A 15,108-nucleotide genomic window follows, 5' to 3' on the forward strand; every position below is an offset into this window, starting at 1 on the left:
AGAAGTCAGACTAAAATGAAGCCATTGGAATTTCATAAGCGTATACGCTTTGTAAGATAACATTAATTAACATACATGTATTAATTAGTTGGTTGACTTCCGTGCCTTTTGTTACAGTTAATGAGCATTGTAACCGTTAAACGACAATTATTGTATCAAATTAAGCTATATATATATATATATCAAAAACAAATGTCTAGTAAGTGTTATTACAACTGTTGCAAGGGCAATAAAGTTTATTTTGACCAGAGCGGTTTATAATGATACTACAATTTTTAATTAATAAATATATTGCTAAATGATAACCGTTTGGTCTTTTTTAATGTAAGGTTTGAACAGACGTTGGGCAGATGAGCCGCCTTGTCCCATCTGATTGATCAGTAATTTTAATGATTTATTCCAGGATTATTTATTACAATGACGAATTTGTACATAGATCTATTCACGATATAATAATGTACTACTTAAATTAGCCAACGGCTAGTATTATATTACGGTATTATAACTGTATTAGATAAATAATCACCAGCTAACAATAGACTGTTTTTTAAGTGAATAGAGTCCCGTTTTTCATCGATATTCAATGTTTATATACACTTGTTTCATTAATATAGCCTTTAGGGCATATAGATTAAATTAGTATTTAGTAAAAATAAAAAATACAACCTTGTTATTGAGTTCTTCGAACAAAATCCAATGAGTATTACTTCCTATAGGAGTTTAGAGATGAGGCGCAAGTGACATTGCTATTCACGTGAAACTCAAAAGACTTCACACGATCACCGTATGTCACAGGGAAACAGTTCCCACTTCCCTCTCATTGATTCAGTACGAACCATATAATCCTATGTTATGTACATTATAAATTGTCGTTTTATCGACTTGTTTCACTACTAATAAATTAAAAACAAATTTGTTTTGTTCAAAATTATAAAATGTTTTTTTTATTATTTTACAATAGTTCCGAATGAGAAAGTACAGACAATTGCAGTTGTTGTGTGTAAGCACACAACGGTAATAGCGTTATAGTATAATATGTATTATGTAAACGAGGAAGTTGTGGTTAAGAGCCATTAGAACAGGAAATCTTCGACCACCGGACCGGGATAGGCCGCGGCGGGCGCGTACACGGGCGGATAACCCACGTAGGCCGCAGCAGGAACGACGGCCGGAGCGGCAACGACACCGTTGTAGTTCCTGGCCACGTACTGGGAACTGTAAGCGGTGACCACTGGGGCTGGAGCGGCTACAGGAACAACGGGAGCAGCGGCAAGGGGTAAAGCGACGCCTGAAGGAGCGCTCATTGATACGGCGGCCAAACTGCAAACGGCGACAGCGAACAAACACTGAAACAGTAATAACGTATTGTAATCATTTTTAAATGATAATTAAGCCGTGATATGTATTAACGGCAAATAGGCTGGTCAATAGCCGGTATATGCAGTTTAAATTTTTTAGCACTATCATTTGGCTAGACAAAATAAGGAATAAGTAGGTAAATGCGTTGTATGAGGAAGTTTGGGAGTGGCGTCAACAACAAGTAAAATAAGGGATAATGTATTAATACAGCAAAGAAAATTTCATCATTATCGTTAATTTATTGTAACCTGGCCGTGGGTCTATTACATTGATACGATTTATGTTGTAACATATGAGTGACGTACCAGAACGTATAAAACCACTTGTTAACAAACTGAAGGAATTGACTATAATAGAATTTAACCGTATAAGTATTTAACGGGTAATTTTGACTTAAAGCTAAGTGAGAATAAAAATCAAATGAGAAACTACTTGTCGTCGCTACAGGACGCATTGTGCTTAGATTTTTTATTTAAATCTTATAATCACAAAAATGAAAGGTTAAAAAATCAAAACGAAAATGGAAAATTAAAACACTTATTTCGACGCATAGCAGTTAAATATTAAAAAAAACCTGAGTTAAATGCGTTCTGTAGTGTTCAAAAACGGTATTCTAACCATTGTTAATACTAATTTTAGTTACAATTTGTTTGCATATTAATTAACCCGGATTTCGAAAGCCGCCCCTATTCAATAGTAGTTAGAGTTATATAATGTTATATAATGAAATGTTACCATTTTGATGCTCATTTTGAGTGATTTTGCGTGGCTCGGCGAGTGGTTTTTGGTGAATTTGATTTGCTGATTGAACGACGACTGACACTAACAACATTGCAGTTGGCCATTTTATAATACGGCTAACTTCGGCTAAATTTGTTGGACGTGTCCGACTCTGTTCGCCCCGGTAGGTGTTACTCAACACATAAATGACATTATCATATCATAATCACGGTGTTACACATACAAGTATCTGTGATTTGTAAGGTAATCACGTTGCCCCCAGTGTCAAATTGTTTTGGCGGTACGCCCACTCGAGTGCAGCGAGTGCTCATCTGACTGTTGTGTCATTCTGGCCGATCATTTTCCAAGTACAATAATTTCTCTCTGGTGTCGAAACACACAAGGGTTACCGGACGGTTGCCAATTCGATTTAGCACGAGTCCAGTCTATAAACCAATACTCTTGCAATATTAGATATTAACATCATTTGTGTAACAATAGTAAGTAATTAACCTTGCGCATATTATAATTGAAACGATATGGCCATCGATAAGGATCTCATACTAAATAATAATCGCACGAATGCTATAAACAATTCAACTTTTGTACGAACGATGTTGGAGGTACCTACCGACATTTTTTTTATAGGGCACGCATAATGAGATTTGACGTTGCCAAGTAGAATATAAATATAACGTGTTGTAATACATAATATGCTTTGCTAACGACTGAGTTGGGTCTAACATAATTCAGCTCGATGGAGGACCTTACATGGTTTAGGTTTCTGGCGAGCAAAATATAACTTCATGTAGCGAGTTAGTGTGACTATAGTGAGAACTAACTATGTATGAGACGTATAGGATTGGAAAAACTTAACCTAACAATTCATTCATTATTTCAAGAAGAAGCCCATTATACTTTTAAATATGCTGATTCCAAAAAAAAGAAGTCCTGCCATTTAGTGGATAAATTTTCTTTAGGTTTAAGTTGGTTTTTAAGTATTATATCATTCTAAAATGTTTAATGAAATAAAACGAAATTATTACTATTTATCATAAACAATACTTGAGAGAACCCGGTTTAATAGATTCTGGCTATACCAATATTTACAGTCATGTTAATTCGTATGCGCTTCAGCGGATATTATTTTAATGAATACGATTTTTCTCCAAATAATAGCCATTTTGATGGTAAAAAACTACTTTAAGATAAATACGTTGACAATATAGTAGTAAAAAAAGTAAAAATGTTGGTCTTATACAACTCTTACAATAGCATTCTGAAATTGACTTTTGAAAATCAAAATCTAATCCCCCACTGAAGAAAGTCTCCCCCTTTCAAACAACACAAAAACAAAATCGAAATCAGACCATTCTACGATACTAGAGCATTTTCATCGTTTTAGACTAGGTCTCTAGAGAAGAGATTCGACACAAGTTCAAGCCTACGGATTTGTCCACTTACTTATTTTGTGCGTTTTATCAATTTAGATTAGGTATAATAATTTCAATCTTGATAATATCATCTAAATAAATTTGCATACAAAACATAATATGTTCATTTTAATTTTCACTGCATAATATTATAATAATCTGAATTCTGGATCTTCAACACTATTATTATTATGATATACTAAATTCTAGTTTTAAAAAAATTTGATTTTTGATTTAGACACCAATTTACATACTCAGTTTCTCGGAAAATATTAACATTTTGAAAATAATTTTTTCCCTATACTTTTAGGTACATGTTTAATGTTTTACTATATTTTTCAATACAACATTTTTACCCTCATCGCTTGTACGTAAAAGAAGTATGAACTTCGTTTTTTCAAATGGGAACATATTTAATATATTTTAACATATTTTTAAACATAATTTGACATATTTGTTTAACATATTTTAATATATTTTATATTTAACATACATATTTTAACTTGTTTAATAAATAGTTCAATAAATATATAGGTAAACATTTTTAGGGTTTGAATTTTTAATTTTCATCAATCTCATTGTTTGTTATGGTATTGTAAAGATTTGAACTTAAGATCAATATTCGTTCGGTTTTTACTTTTTACAACAGTTTTCCATTAAATAACAATATTGACCACGTCGATAACACTGTCATCGTTTCTGTGTTTGAACAGGTTAGATAAGGTCCACTTGTCTATCATTATCTCAAAACATTTCATTGTGTCTGGTTATTGGTGTTCTCGCCAATCGGACAATGCGGATATAAATGAGAAATGTATGGGCTACTGGAACATGGGAAACCGAAGACATATGATAATTATAAGAGGTAATGTAACATATTAGTAAAGTCATAGCAAACAAACAGATTGATAAAAATTAATTTTTTTTAATTTTTTGTCTACATATAATTGAAATTAAAAACATACGTTCCCATTTAAAAAAACGAGCGCTATACTTGTTTTACGTACAAGGGACAAGGGTTGAAGGTAAAAATGTTTATCGTATTGAAAAATATGGTAAAATATTTACTTACAAGTATAGGAAAAACACTATTTTCAAAATATTCATATTTTCTGAGAAAATTAACGTCTTACATCATATGGATCACCTTGTATGAGGTCAATCACCATATCAGCATCCTCTTCACTTCCCTATCTGACAAAATCAGCCGTCGATTCAATCCAATATGTACAAAACTATTTTATGTTAAACTAATAATTTCCTTAAAAAAAATTATTAATATTTTACTATATTTTTTAATTATATTATTTAACGCTGAGGACAATGTTTCAATATATTTTTGTTGTACTCATTTGGTATGCAGGCTACTCGGACAAGGACCAAGGTCGGTATTTTAAACAGCTTAACTGTTTGACAATCTATGGTACAGCTACTTAACGTGATATCTAATAGACCTCAAACGCAATGTCGGTTGTCGCATTCAGAATTTTTATTAATAACCTAATTGCAGTTTAATATTCAGGATGGCAAGTTGGTCAGTTGTACAATACTGCATTGTGTTTGGAATTGCAACATTGCCAACTTGCCTACTCCCTCTGGTCTACAATAATAAAGGGCAACTTTGTAGTGGGTGGCCAATTGGATTTTTACCTGTATTTCGATCTGTATAAATATTGTCAATTTCGTTCATTCGTCACATTCGTCGACTACAGTGATCTAAAACCGACTCTCAGTTCACCACCAAACACCAAACCAAACATTCAAGATGATTGCTACACTTAAAATCGTAAGTACAACATTAGAAACAGAGATATATTTATTATTAAGCGCTATGAAGCTCTTGAGATGTATAAAAATGCAAACTTAAAAGCAATAATAAGTTTTAGGGTTTTTAAATTATATTTATACAATGTAGAGTTATGTTAATTGACTATTAAAATGTAATTTTTTAATTGCATTTTGTTTTTTTGCACGATGATAATTGTACTTAATTAATTCGTATTATACTACTTAAGCATGTAAAGTTAGATAGCTTAAAAGTTTTTCAAACATAACCTATAAATATATATAGAGTTTAATTGTGACTTTTTTTTTTATTGTCACTTAATTTTGTATTTTACGACCTCTTTCTATAATGGAACTTATGTATGACAATGAATCAATATAGTTTAAATTAATTTCCAAAAAAACACACCCTCGTGTAACCTAAAAATAATTTTAGAAAAATACACTAATCACCCGGTCTAATAATTTACATGTTTATTATTTTTTAACATATCATTTCCTTTCAGGTATTGGCCACTGCCACTATGTTAGTCGCTGTACTGAACACATCTGCTGCACCGGCCCCATCGGTGTTGCCCGCCGCCATCGCTCCAGTGGCTGTAGCTCCATACGCTAGCTCGTTCACTTCACACAGCGTTGCTCACTCAGTGGCCACCCCTCTGGTCCCGGCCGTTGCACCAGCCGTTGCACCTTACTACGCAAGGGCAGCTTACGCAGCGGCACCCGCTTACGCTCCTGCGGCATACGCAGCGGCGCCAGCTTACGCCCCGGCAGCTTATGCCGCAGCACCTGCAGCTTACGCGCCGTCCCCGTACTTTGCGCCGTACGCTGCCTTACCCGCTTACCTTTGAGATCGGCAACCGACAATTGACAAGAAAAAGAAAACGATGTAATATAAATTCAATATAATTTATATTAAATGTACATAATATAAAAATAAATAAATATTTTGTGTTTTTGTAAAATACAAGTACATTATTGTGCAACCTACGTTAAAGTGTTTTTTTTTTTTTAATTCTACTTATAATGTAAACGAAAATAAAAAATACACGAGTCGAACATTGAGGTCTCCGCTCGTTCTTCAAAATAATTGTCTAGTTACAGTCAGAGTCGAGACACACGTCGTAGAGCTTATTTGCGGTCGTGAATGTATGAATAGTAATAGGGCGACGAGACGACGTCGTTGGTGACCACGGTGAACGGCGGCCTGTATTCGACGGGCACGGGCAAGGGCACCTCGTACGGCACTTTCTGGACGATCACCGACGGTTCGACGGCGGTCACTTTCGGGACGACCGCGTTCACGGAACGGACGCCGGGATTGAAACGGCGGAGTTGCTCGACTTGCGGAAAGGAGGCGGCGGCGAACGCGGATAGGTCCGGTTTGTACACGGTGGGCGCATATCCCACTACAGTCGGCGTGTCCGCGTAGTGGACCGTCTTGGTGATGGCCGTGCCGACTTGGGCGGCTGGAACGGCGGGCACGGCCACGGCCGCTGGCGCGCTATAAGGGTAAGCGGCCGCATACGCCCTGGCTTCAGGATTCAATTGCGTCACCAGCGGCTTCAACTCGGCCGTCTGCGGGGCTGCGGCGGCGAGCACCAGTAACGCGCTCGACGCCAAAGTCAGTTTCAACACCTGTAATATCAAAAACAGATAAATCGCTATGGTATTGTGTAGTTAAATGTATGTAGAAACTAGAATTTGGATCATCGAAGATTATTAACGTTTAGGAATTTTTGGAAATAAAAATATGTTATTCGACATTAGCTCAATATCTACCTTGGTCGACTACCATAAAATTCTGGCCTTCTGTTTATGTTAATCTGCTTAATATTGACCAAAGAAAAGCAGTTCAAATTATTAAAACATTCTCAGCTTCGCACGAAAGTTAAAAAAAAAACTACTAAATAGTTTTGTTTTTGATCTTATATTTTATGGTAATGTAATTGAACAGAAATATCCGACCAACTAATTTTCTGAATTTTAACTTCGGCGCTTTCGTTTTATCAATATTACACCAATTGACTTCTTTTTATAATAAACTAAAAAACTCAATTCATTTAAATAACACGTTGCAATCAAAATTTGTAAGGCATTAAATTTCTGACCGAAAAAAAACACTATAAAAATAATGTATTACAAAGTATGTTTTACAATAAATGTTTTGAAATATACTTTGTCAACTGGGATGCATTGATAACTAATAAGTTAATAAACTGACTTAGAAAAGGTAAGACCCTTCGTTGCTTTATTAAAAATAATTATGATATTGAATCATTATTTTTATTAACGGAGCATCGACCGGTCCCTATAATAGTATAATAGTACTGTTATATGATAAATAATAATAATTTTAATATATAGTTATATAAAATATTTAAAAAAAAAACTAAATTTCTACAATTCTTCTTCCCAATCAGCCACGGAATTCTATTACCAAAAAATATTATAATAATAATGAAAATAGTAATAAGTATAGGAAATCACATGTGAAATAGTCGGTTTCTACAATAATATAACTTCTAAGTCATTATAATGATAGATACCTTGTTAATAAAATAAAGTAACAATACAAAATAGTAATGACTACTAGTAGTATAACCAGACGTGTTAGTATAATAAATTAATAAAAGTTATTTACAACTGATTACATTATTAGTACATTGATATTTGTTAGCCTTAAAATATAGTATCGACTGGATAAACGCTTTTAGTGAAACTATACAGGAAGTGAATTGAATAAGCTGTTTATAAATTAAGAGTTCCTAAATTAACGTTTCTGTACAAATTTATATATTTACATTAATTAATAAAATATAGTTTGATTGGTTTTTAAACAAAAACAATTATTCGCAAAGTATATTTAAAATATAATTTTAAATTTAAATCATTTTTTGCCACTAATTAAAACCATAAGTTAATTTCAATTATAATAATGAGGCAAGTTGTCGGTGGTAACTAACCAAAATATACTTTCGTTTTGGTTTTATACAAATTATGGTAAACATTTTACATAATGAACATAATGAAAAACTATTTGGCGTTTGTGCAGATAATTGTTGTGTGTGTGTGTGTGTTTCGATTCGTTGAGAAATAGATTAAATAACAATATTTGACCGTATGTCGACGCCTTCGGGACTATTGCCAAGAAGATAATATCGTTATATTATGTTGTTAACTTATATTTCATTTGACCGTTTTGTTCCTAATTCAAAAGAAATCTTGTTATTTTTTATGGTCATTGTTACGAAGTCGTTTTCAACTTACACACATCAGAAGCAGTATGAAAATATTGGAATATTTATCAGCTTTATCGCGTGAGTGAAATGTAAAGATTTCTCTAGACGTGGGTGTTGTTTTGCGAAGGTGGGATACTATATAAAAATATAAAAATTAACCGTTAGCATTGGTTTTCGGATTTGTATAATTGTGTGGCAATATATTTTCAATAAAATAAAAATGCCTGTCATAAACACAAAATTTGGAATTAAAAAATCGGTTAATATTTTTGTATTCAAACAATTCAAAAGTATAAACAAATTATATTTATTAGAGTACAAAAGAATTATACTAAAAATTTGAACATTTATTATAATTTTCCTGTTGCAATTAAATGCGCCTTAATAATATAGTATTATCGTTATGAGTACAACTAAATATAAATAAAACTAGTTACAAATTTAAATTAAATTCAATGTATGTGTTACTTACGGTTGGATGCATGATGAACTTGTGTGGGATATGTTATTTTTTGTATAGGCAGTAAAACTAATCGACAAGCAACTCTTTCGGCAAATGATTTGTTTGATTTTTCTGTACCATAATTTATACTTATAGTATGAAATATGCGCACGGCAAAGTGGGGATGATGAAAAGCGTACTGCAGGATCATGTACATCTTATCTTACACCTATTTATTATTCAACCATCTTGTTTTTGTGTTAGCATAGAGAAATAAATTAACGTGTAACGCCATTAACAAAAGAATTGAATCGCCACGTTTACCAGGTGTTATTGAGAAATTTGTACAATGCACAGTGTTTACTTTTGCTTATAAATTTATGATAGGGTTTAACTTGTAATTTTCCAAATCAATAGTGGGGTAAATATGGAAAATATAATTATTTTTTTACATTTAAAAACAGTGACTTTATTACTTAAAACTGTTTCTTTTTTAATATTAAAACAAGAAAGAGCCATTTTACAAAGGGTATTAAATAGTAGATTCGACGTGTTTTATCTATTTCGTTTTATTACGGATTTAAAAATTAAAGACCCGTCCCATTACTTTTTAGGTATGAAACCTGTTATCAGTATACTGTTACATAAATCATAATATAATTTATACTAGTTAATATTAAAAATGTCGTCAGTTTGTATCTGCTCCAGCATAAAACTTAAATTATTTATTTGAATAACTAATAATGATTAAATGTTGTTGTTTCTACTTTTACCAACTGCATATATTTAAAACTTACAAACAAATGCCATTTAAGGTTCTCATCGAAGCCAGAAACATCCAATTTTACAATTATCGGTTTTTAACCCACAGAAATGTAGACATTTTTTTCATGCTAAGGTTTAAGACATAAGCAAAGGATCACCCAAATGGGATAATCGGTGGTTATTGAACATGAATTCAACTGGGGCAACATATTATTGTGGACCAGTGGGCATAGCTGTGAATGAGATGTGCCTTTGTCTGGGACAAATTGGTACTCCAGCACAGGCGCTTAAGTACAGCATATAAACAACCACAGGCGATTGTTTTTGCAGTATAGGTATATTATATCAACGTAACCGCACTAGTAGTACAGGACTTTGATGGGATGTTTCTTTTATTTTTTTCTAAAGACTAACCAAGATATTTTTCAATAAAGATAATGGGGCGGCTAGCGGCATTATCCCTGAAAGGGTCTTAAAAATAGCGCAGACCATAATAATTTATATTATATTCCTTTTTGGCCGCAGACACGAGATACGAGAATCGGACTAAAGGTAAATAACCCGAAAACGTATTCTATGCGATATAACGCGGTTTATCTATGAGATTCGGTTCAATAACTCCTCGTATATTACGTATTTATATACATATTATAACTTTAATAATAATTCAAACGCCATTATTAATAATATATATATATATATACCATAAAAACGTTATCCTTTTTTTGTATAATATGTATATATATATATATATATATATATATGTGTGTGTGTGTGTATATGTGTATGTGTGTGTGTGTGCATTATCCTTAGTCAAGGGCATTATATATGGGCAATATAAAATTGTTGATGGTCGGCTCTTTGTTGCTGGCAGACCTGTGCAATAAATAAAAACTGCTCCGAAACTAATTATATTCACTAGATATTCGTGCGTATCAGCTATAGCCGGATCGGCCATACAAAGCGACCGTCATCCCATTGAACGCTAGTGGGAAGCCGTAAATAGTTATTAGAACCGCGTTTTCAGACAATTTAATTTTTGTTATTATCTTAAATCGAATGTACACTTTGTTTACTCTATTATAATAACAACCACCGGTCGGTTGATGATCCGTTGGCCGTTGGCTGCATAGTTATGGGTACCTCTATATGTATTATATATTATTATATTATTATTATAATATCAGCCCGAAGGAATTAATGTTTCGGCGTTGGAGATGGCGTATACAATATAATGACGATGATAATAAACAGTATAATATGTACATGATGGATATATTAATATAATAACGGCGGCATTGTAATGCGAAAATGATGGACCTATCATCGCACCGTCAACATGACGAGCAGACCGCATGAGATGGGCGGGGAATAGGCTCGATGGTTATATATAAGCCTTATTGCTTTTTTTTTTACATATTATATTCCTCAAGTAGTCTCGATAAAAACGTGTTGGGGTGTCGTAGAAGGACGAATATCATCGAACATGGTTTCTATTCGATCGGTAAGACCAATCCAATTATATACATTAATTTAAATTACACTGGAATACTGTTTGGGCAGAAGGGGATAAGTTTAAATTACAATTTTAGAATTGGGTTTTATTGTCAATTTTTTAAGGTAGCTATTATTTATGTTTGGGCAACACGCACAAAGTTGTTTTTAATTGATGAAAGGTTAGATTAAAGTTTAAACGCTAAAACGGTAACTCGATTAGCCAAAAGAAAATATTTTCTTGTTCTGCCCTAACACCATCTAATTGGCTTTGATCATGCTAAATTTAATATCCTAAACTGAAAAGCATTATATTACAAAAATAATATTACTTAATATGTTCAAAGCTAATTTTACATATTTCAAACCGCTTCAATTATATAATATTAAATTGAAAACTTGATCTAACCTTAATAATATGAATTGTTAAATAAAATTAGCATTTTGACAAATTCAATAATATTAATATTTACACGTTAATTTGTAAAAAGTATAAATATGCAACAATTCCAAAACATTTCACACATCCAAAATTCTTTTAAAATGTTCATCAAAACTTGTAATTTAAACTTATCTTAAAATACGGTAATTGTATATTTTTAACATTTTTTTGTTCAATACATTTAGTACTGTAGAGAAAATTGTTTGTTTTTATTTACCTTGTTTTAAAGACATTTTTTTTTTACTTAATTAATTTTTAATCTGGTTGTTAAACTGAAGTGTCTTTCACATTACTCACCTACCCCAAGCACATGTTATATATTAGGATTTTTAGGGAGGTTCCAATTTTAATTTATATGTATTATATATATATTAATATCAATTATGTTTTTACAACGAGTAAAAAAAAATTGTATTCCCGAGAAAAAAATTGAAAAATTGACGAAGATTTTTTGTTAAAAAATTTGACGCCGATGACGTAGAAAATAACAAATCTTAAGTCCCTACATCTCATGACGCTTTCAAACATGTGATTGTTATGGAATACCTACACGTCTATACTATTTTATCCACGTTTATCGGTCACGTTTCTACCCCACTTATTTTCCCCGTCATCGCCCGTCAGGGTAGGTAAAACGTAAGCTTTCTGCACCACGTGATTCAATCGACAACGGAGTACATAATTTAACTTGATCACGACACGAATCTCCTAGTTTAATTGTTATTGATTATTTCGCTAAATGATTTTTTTATTTCTTTAAATATTAATCTAATTATATTTATGATAAACAAATATTGTAATGCAAAAATGTATTATCGAGTCGGGTTGAATATTATTTTAAAGAAATTGTATACCAAAATAATTACTAAAAATAGGACCGCCTTACCTTGTTCGGTTGCAAATCCCGAAGGCCGGTTGATTTTAGGGCCGCTAACTTATTTATTAATTAATTGTAATTTTTTTAAATTAATATTTTGGCGCCAATAAAAAAAAAATAACCCGCACTCATTTGAGTATATCCCAGTCAAACTAGGATTATTTCATTTTAACTAATTTGACAATAAAAAAAAAATGGAGATGGGGCACTAGATAAAATTAAACATAATATAACATCATGGGATTTGAAGCGGATGTATACAAAATTAAAGACGGCGAAATTGAATGCGGATCAAAATATTTGATAAAATTGCAAAACAAACATTTTCAATGATTCAAGTTCGGAATTATTAAAAAAAAATGTTTTTATAAAAGAGATTTTTATGGGGCTCAAAAATATGATATGTTCTTAACGCGTGAGTTCTACTTCGTTAGTCAACACTTTTAAGATAATTATAAAATACATATTTTGTTGTAACTTAATACTATTATATTCTATAATAGAAATATAATAGTTTCGGGCTAGACGACAAAACGTTTTTATTTAAAAAAAATTATGCTCATAAAGTTCTTTTGATTTCTAATTTTTTATTTAGGTACCTACCAAAGCGGTCCACAATAATTTGAAAGCTTTCCAAGTGTACAAATAACGAACAATAGCATTTTTAATATTCAGTGTAATTACTAGGTGCAGTTTTGCAATCATTGCCAAGGATGGTTTTGGGGTAGGAAACCTCAAGATAACGCCAGTGTCATCATTACAGTCGTTGTATATGTATAATTTACCAAATAGTAAATTGTAAACTGTAACGTTATATTTTTCTGTATTTATTAAGAATATTATGTTTTTTGTTTGTTTCGTTACAGTTGTTAGTTTGGTTGTCGTGGTTTGTATTGACGGTTTCCAGTCAAGTGCACTACATAAGCCCATATGTGCCCTACAAACCCATTCCGTATGGTTACCAGTACTACAAGCCGCCCACGGCAGAAATAATTATTCCACCAACAAGACGGTATCTCACCGGTTACGATGTCGTTCAGTCTTACGAACCTGTCGAAAAACACGGCTACAAATATTCGTATTAGGCCGGTGTATATGACGGTGTTGTGATGTATATTATTATTATATAATGAAATGTAACTGAAACAATAGTGTGGTAATTGATATTTGCAAAACGTGACTGTTAGTATTATAATGCGGTAAAGGTTCGCGGGACTCGTTAATTAATTTTGTATTTTAAGCAAAAATGGTGGACAACACCTGTGTTGATCGTTTTGGTTAATGTAAATTATGCGCAATTGTGTAACAATAATATAAACTAAAAATAGTAGATATTCATTGGTATTTATTTTGATTTAGCTTGTAAATTGTAACGTTGATTAAACTCTTGTGTTTAATAATTAATCAATCGTTGTAATAAACCCGGTCGTGTAACTAATTTTAACTGTAAAAAAGTAATCGTGTGATTTTGCGATAAGCTGAAATCCAATCGAAAACAAGTTAATAATATTTTAATTGTATTTTTAAGATATTAATTGTTTAGATAACATTTATGTAAAACAAAATCAAGAAAACAACAGTGTGTTTTGATAATTGGTTTTAACTTTTTAATTCTTGTAAAACAAGTAATATTTATTATTATTATTTTTTATTTTTATAATGGATGTTTGAGATCAAAGTTTTTTTATTGCATTATATAATAAAGGAAAAGTTTCTGTGTTTTTTTTTTAATTCTAGTATAGTTGTTAACCCGAAGTAGTTTGTTAGTCACATAATAAAAAATGAAAATAATATTATCCGAGTTGGTAATTTTTCCAAAACAACGGCGTAGGCGGTTGGCAATACAAATACAGAACAGTTATGTGATCTTCGCACCGCTCGATAGCTGAGGCCAATGTTTTATATTGTACAAACCAATATAAAAAATTCCTAACCCACCTAGCAAGTTAATATCTATAATTACTAACCTATGTACTACATACGTTATTAGGACATAGTAATATTACATAATCATTTATGTTTAGTCCGTAACAACTCATTTTCTTAAAATCTACACAAAATGTAATCAAATTGGTTGACATTTTAAATTTATATCGTTTAAAAAAGGTAACATCACCATCTATAGACTATGTAGTAATTCTTGAGATTTTCTTTTTAATAAAATGTTAATAATTTTAATTCTAACTGTTATTTACTAATAATAACAATAATGCAAAATATATATTTGTTATGGCGTAAAACATGTAATAACAAGTCAACAAAAATTAAAAACGTTGCCAAATTCTGTTTAGAACATTTATAATTTTATAATTTTTCTAACCATACATAAATATAATACAGGAATTATGTTTGATATAATAAGCATCTCATATGTCTATCTATCTGACTATCTCGTATACATTTTAATTAATAATTTGATCATCTATAGCATAATAATTTTATTTATTTATGGTAAACACAATTAAAACCCTACTTTTCCATGTAATTCTACTACATAAAGTATGATATTTTATCGATAAATAATGAAATTATATTTTTCTATTGGCGTT

At 31.6% G+C, this 15,108-nt stretch overlaps 3 protein-coding genes across 3 annotated transcripts; 1 reads left to right on the plus strand and 2 right to left on the minus strand.

Moving 5' to 3' along the window:
• Positions 1-934: 934 nt before the first annotated feature.
• LOC126834553 (uncharacterized) lies at positions 935-2,235 on the minus strand. The gene is made up of 2 exons (XM_050566560.1): positions 2,095-2,235; positions 935-1,346 (listed from the first exon to the last, which is right to left on the minus strand). The coding sequence occupies exons 1-2, from the start codon at positions 2,107-2,109 to the stop codon at positions 1,074-1,076; spliced, it is 288 nt and encodes a 95-aa protein (XP_050422517.1). The 5' UTR covers positions 2,110-2,235; the 3' UTR covers positions 935-1,073.
• Positions 2,236-5,155: 2,920 nt separating this feature from the next.
• Positions 5,156-6,287, plus strand: LOC126834344 (nematocyst expressed protein 3-like). Its single transcript, XM_050566198.1, has 2 exons — positions 5,156-5,298; positions 5,804-6,287. Exons 1-2 carry the CDS (start codon positions 5,278-5,280, stop codon positions 6,146-6,148), a joined length of 366 nt encoding a protein of 121 aa, XP_050422155.1. The 5' UTR covers positions 5,156-5,277; the 3' UTR covers positions 6,149-6,287.
• Positions 6,193-9,141, minus strand: LOC126834343 (uncharacterized). Its single transcript, XM_050566196.1, has 2 exons — positions 9,012-9,141; positions 6,193-6,935 (listed from the first exon to the last, which is right to left on the minus strand). Exons 1-2 carry the CDS (start codon positions 9,021-9,023, stop codon positions 6,429-6,431), a joined length of 519 nt encoding a protein of 172 aa, XP_050422153.1. The 5' UTR covers positions 9,024-9,141; the 3' UTR covers positions 6,193-6,428.
• Positions 9,142-15,108: the final 5,967 nt, after the last annotated feature.

Source organism: Adelges cooleyi, unplaced genomic scaffold (genome assembly GCF_023614345.1).
Source record: "Adelges cooleyi isolate 19-005CV unplaced genomic scaffold, UGA_ACOO_1.1 ACOO_flye_CR_arks_rails_tigmint_CR_PRNA_21, whole genome shotgun sequence".
NCBI lineage: Eukaryota > Metazoa > Arthropoda > Insecta > Hemiptera > Adelgidae > Adelges > Adelges cooleyi.

Bases quoted from the DNA above. Each gene is read 5' to 3' on its own strand.
- LOC126834344 (XM_050566198.1), top strand. From the start codon at position 5,278: ATGATTGCTACACTTAAAATC. The intron at 5,299-5,803 runs GTAAGTACAACA...ATTTCCTTTCAG, and splicing joins TGATTGCTACACTTAAAATC to GTATTGGCCACTGCCACTAT.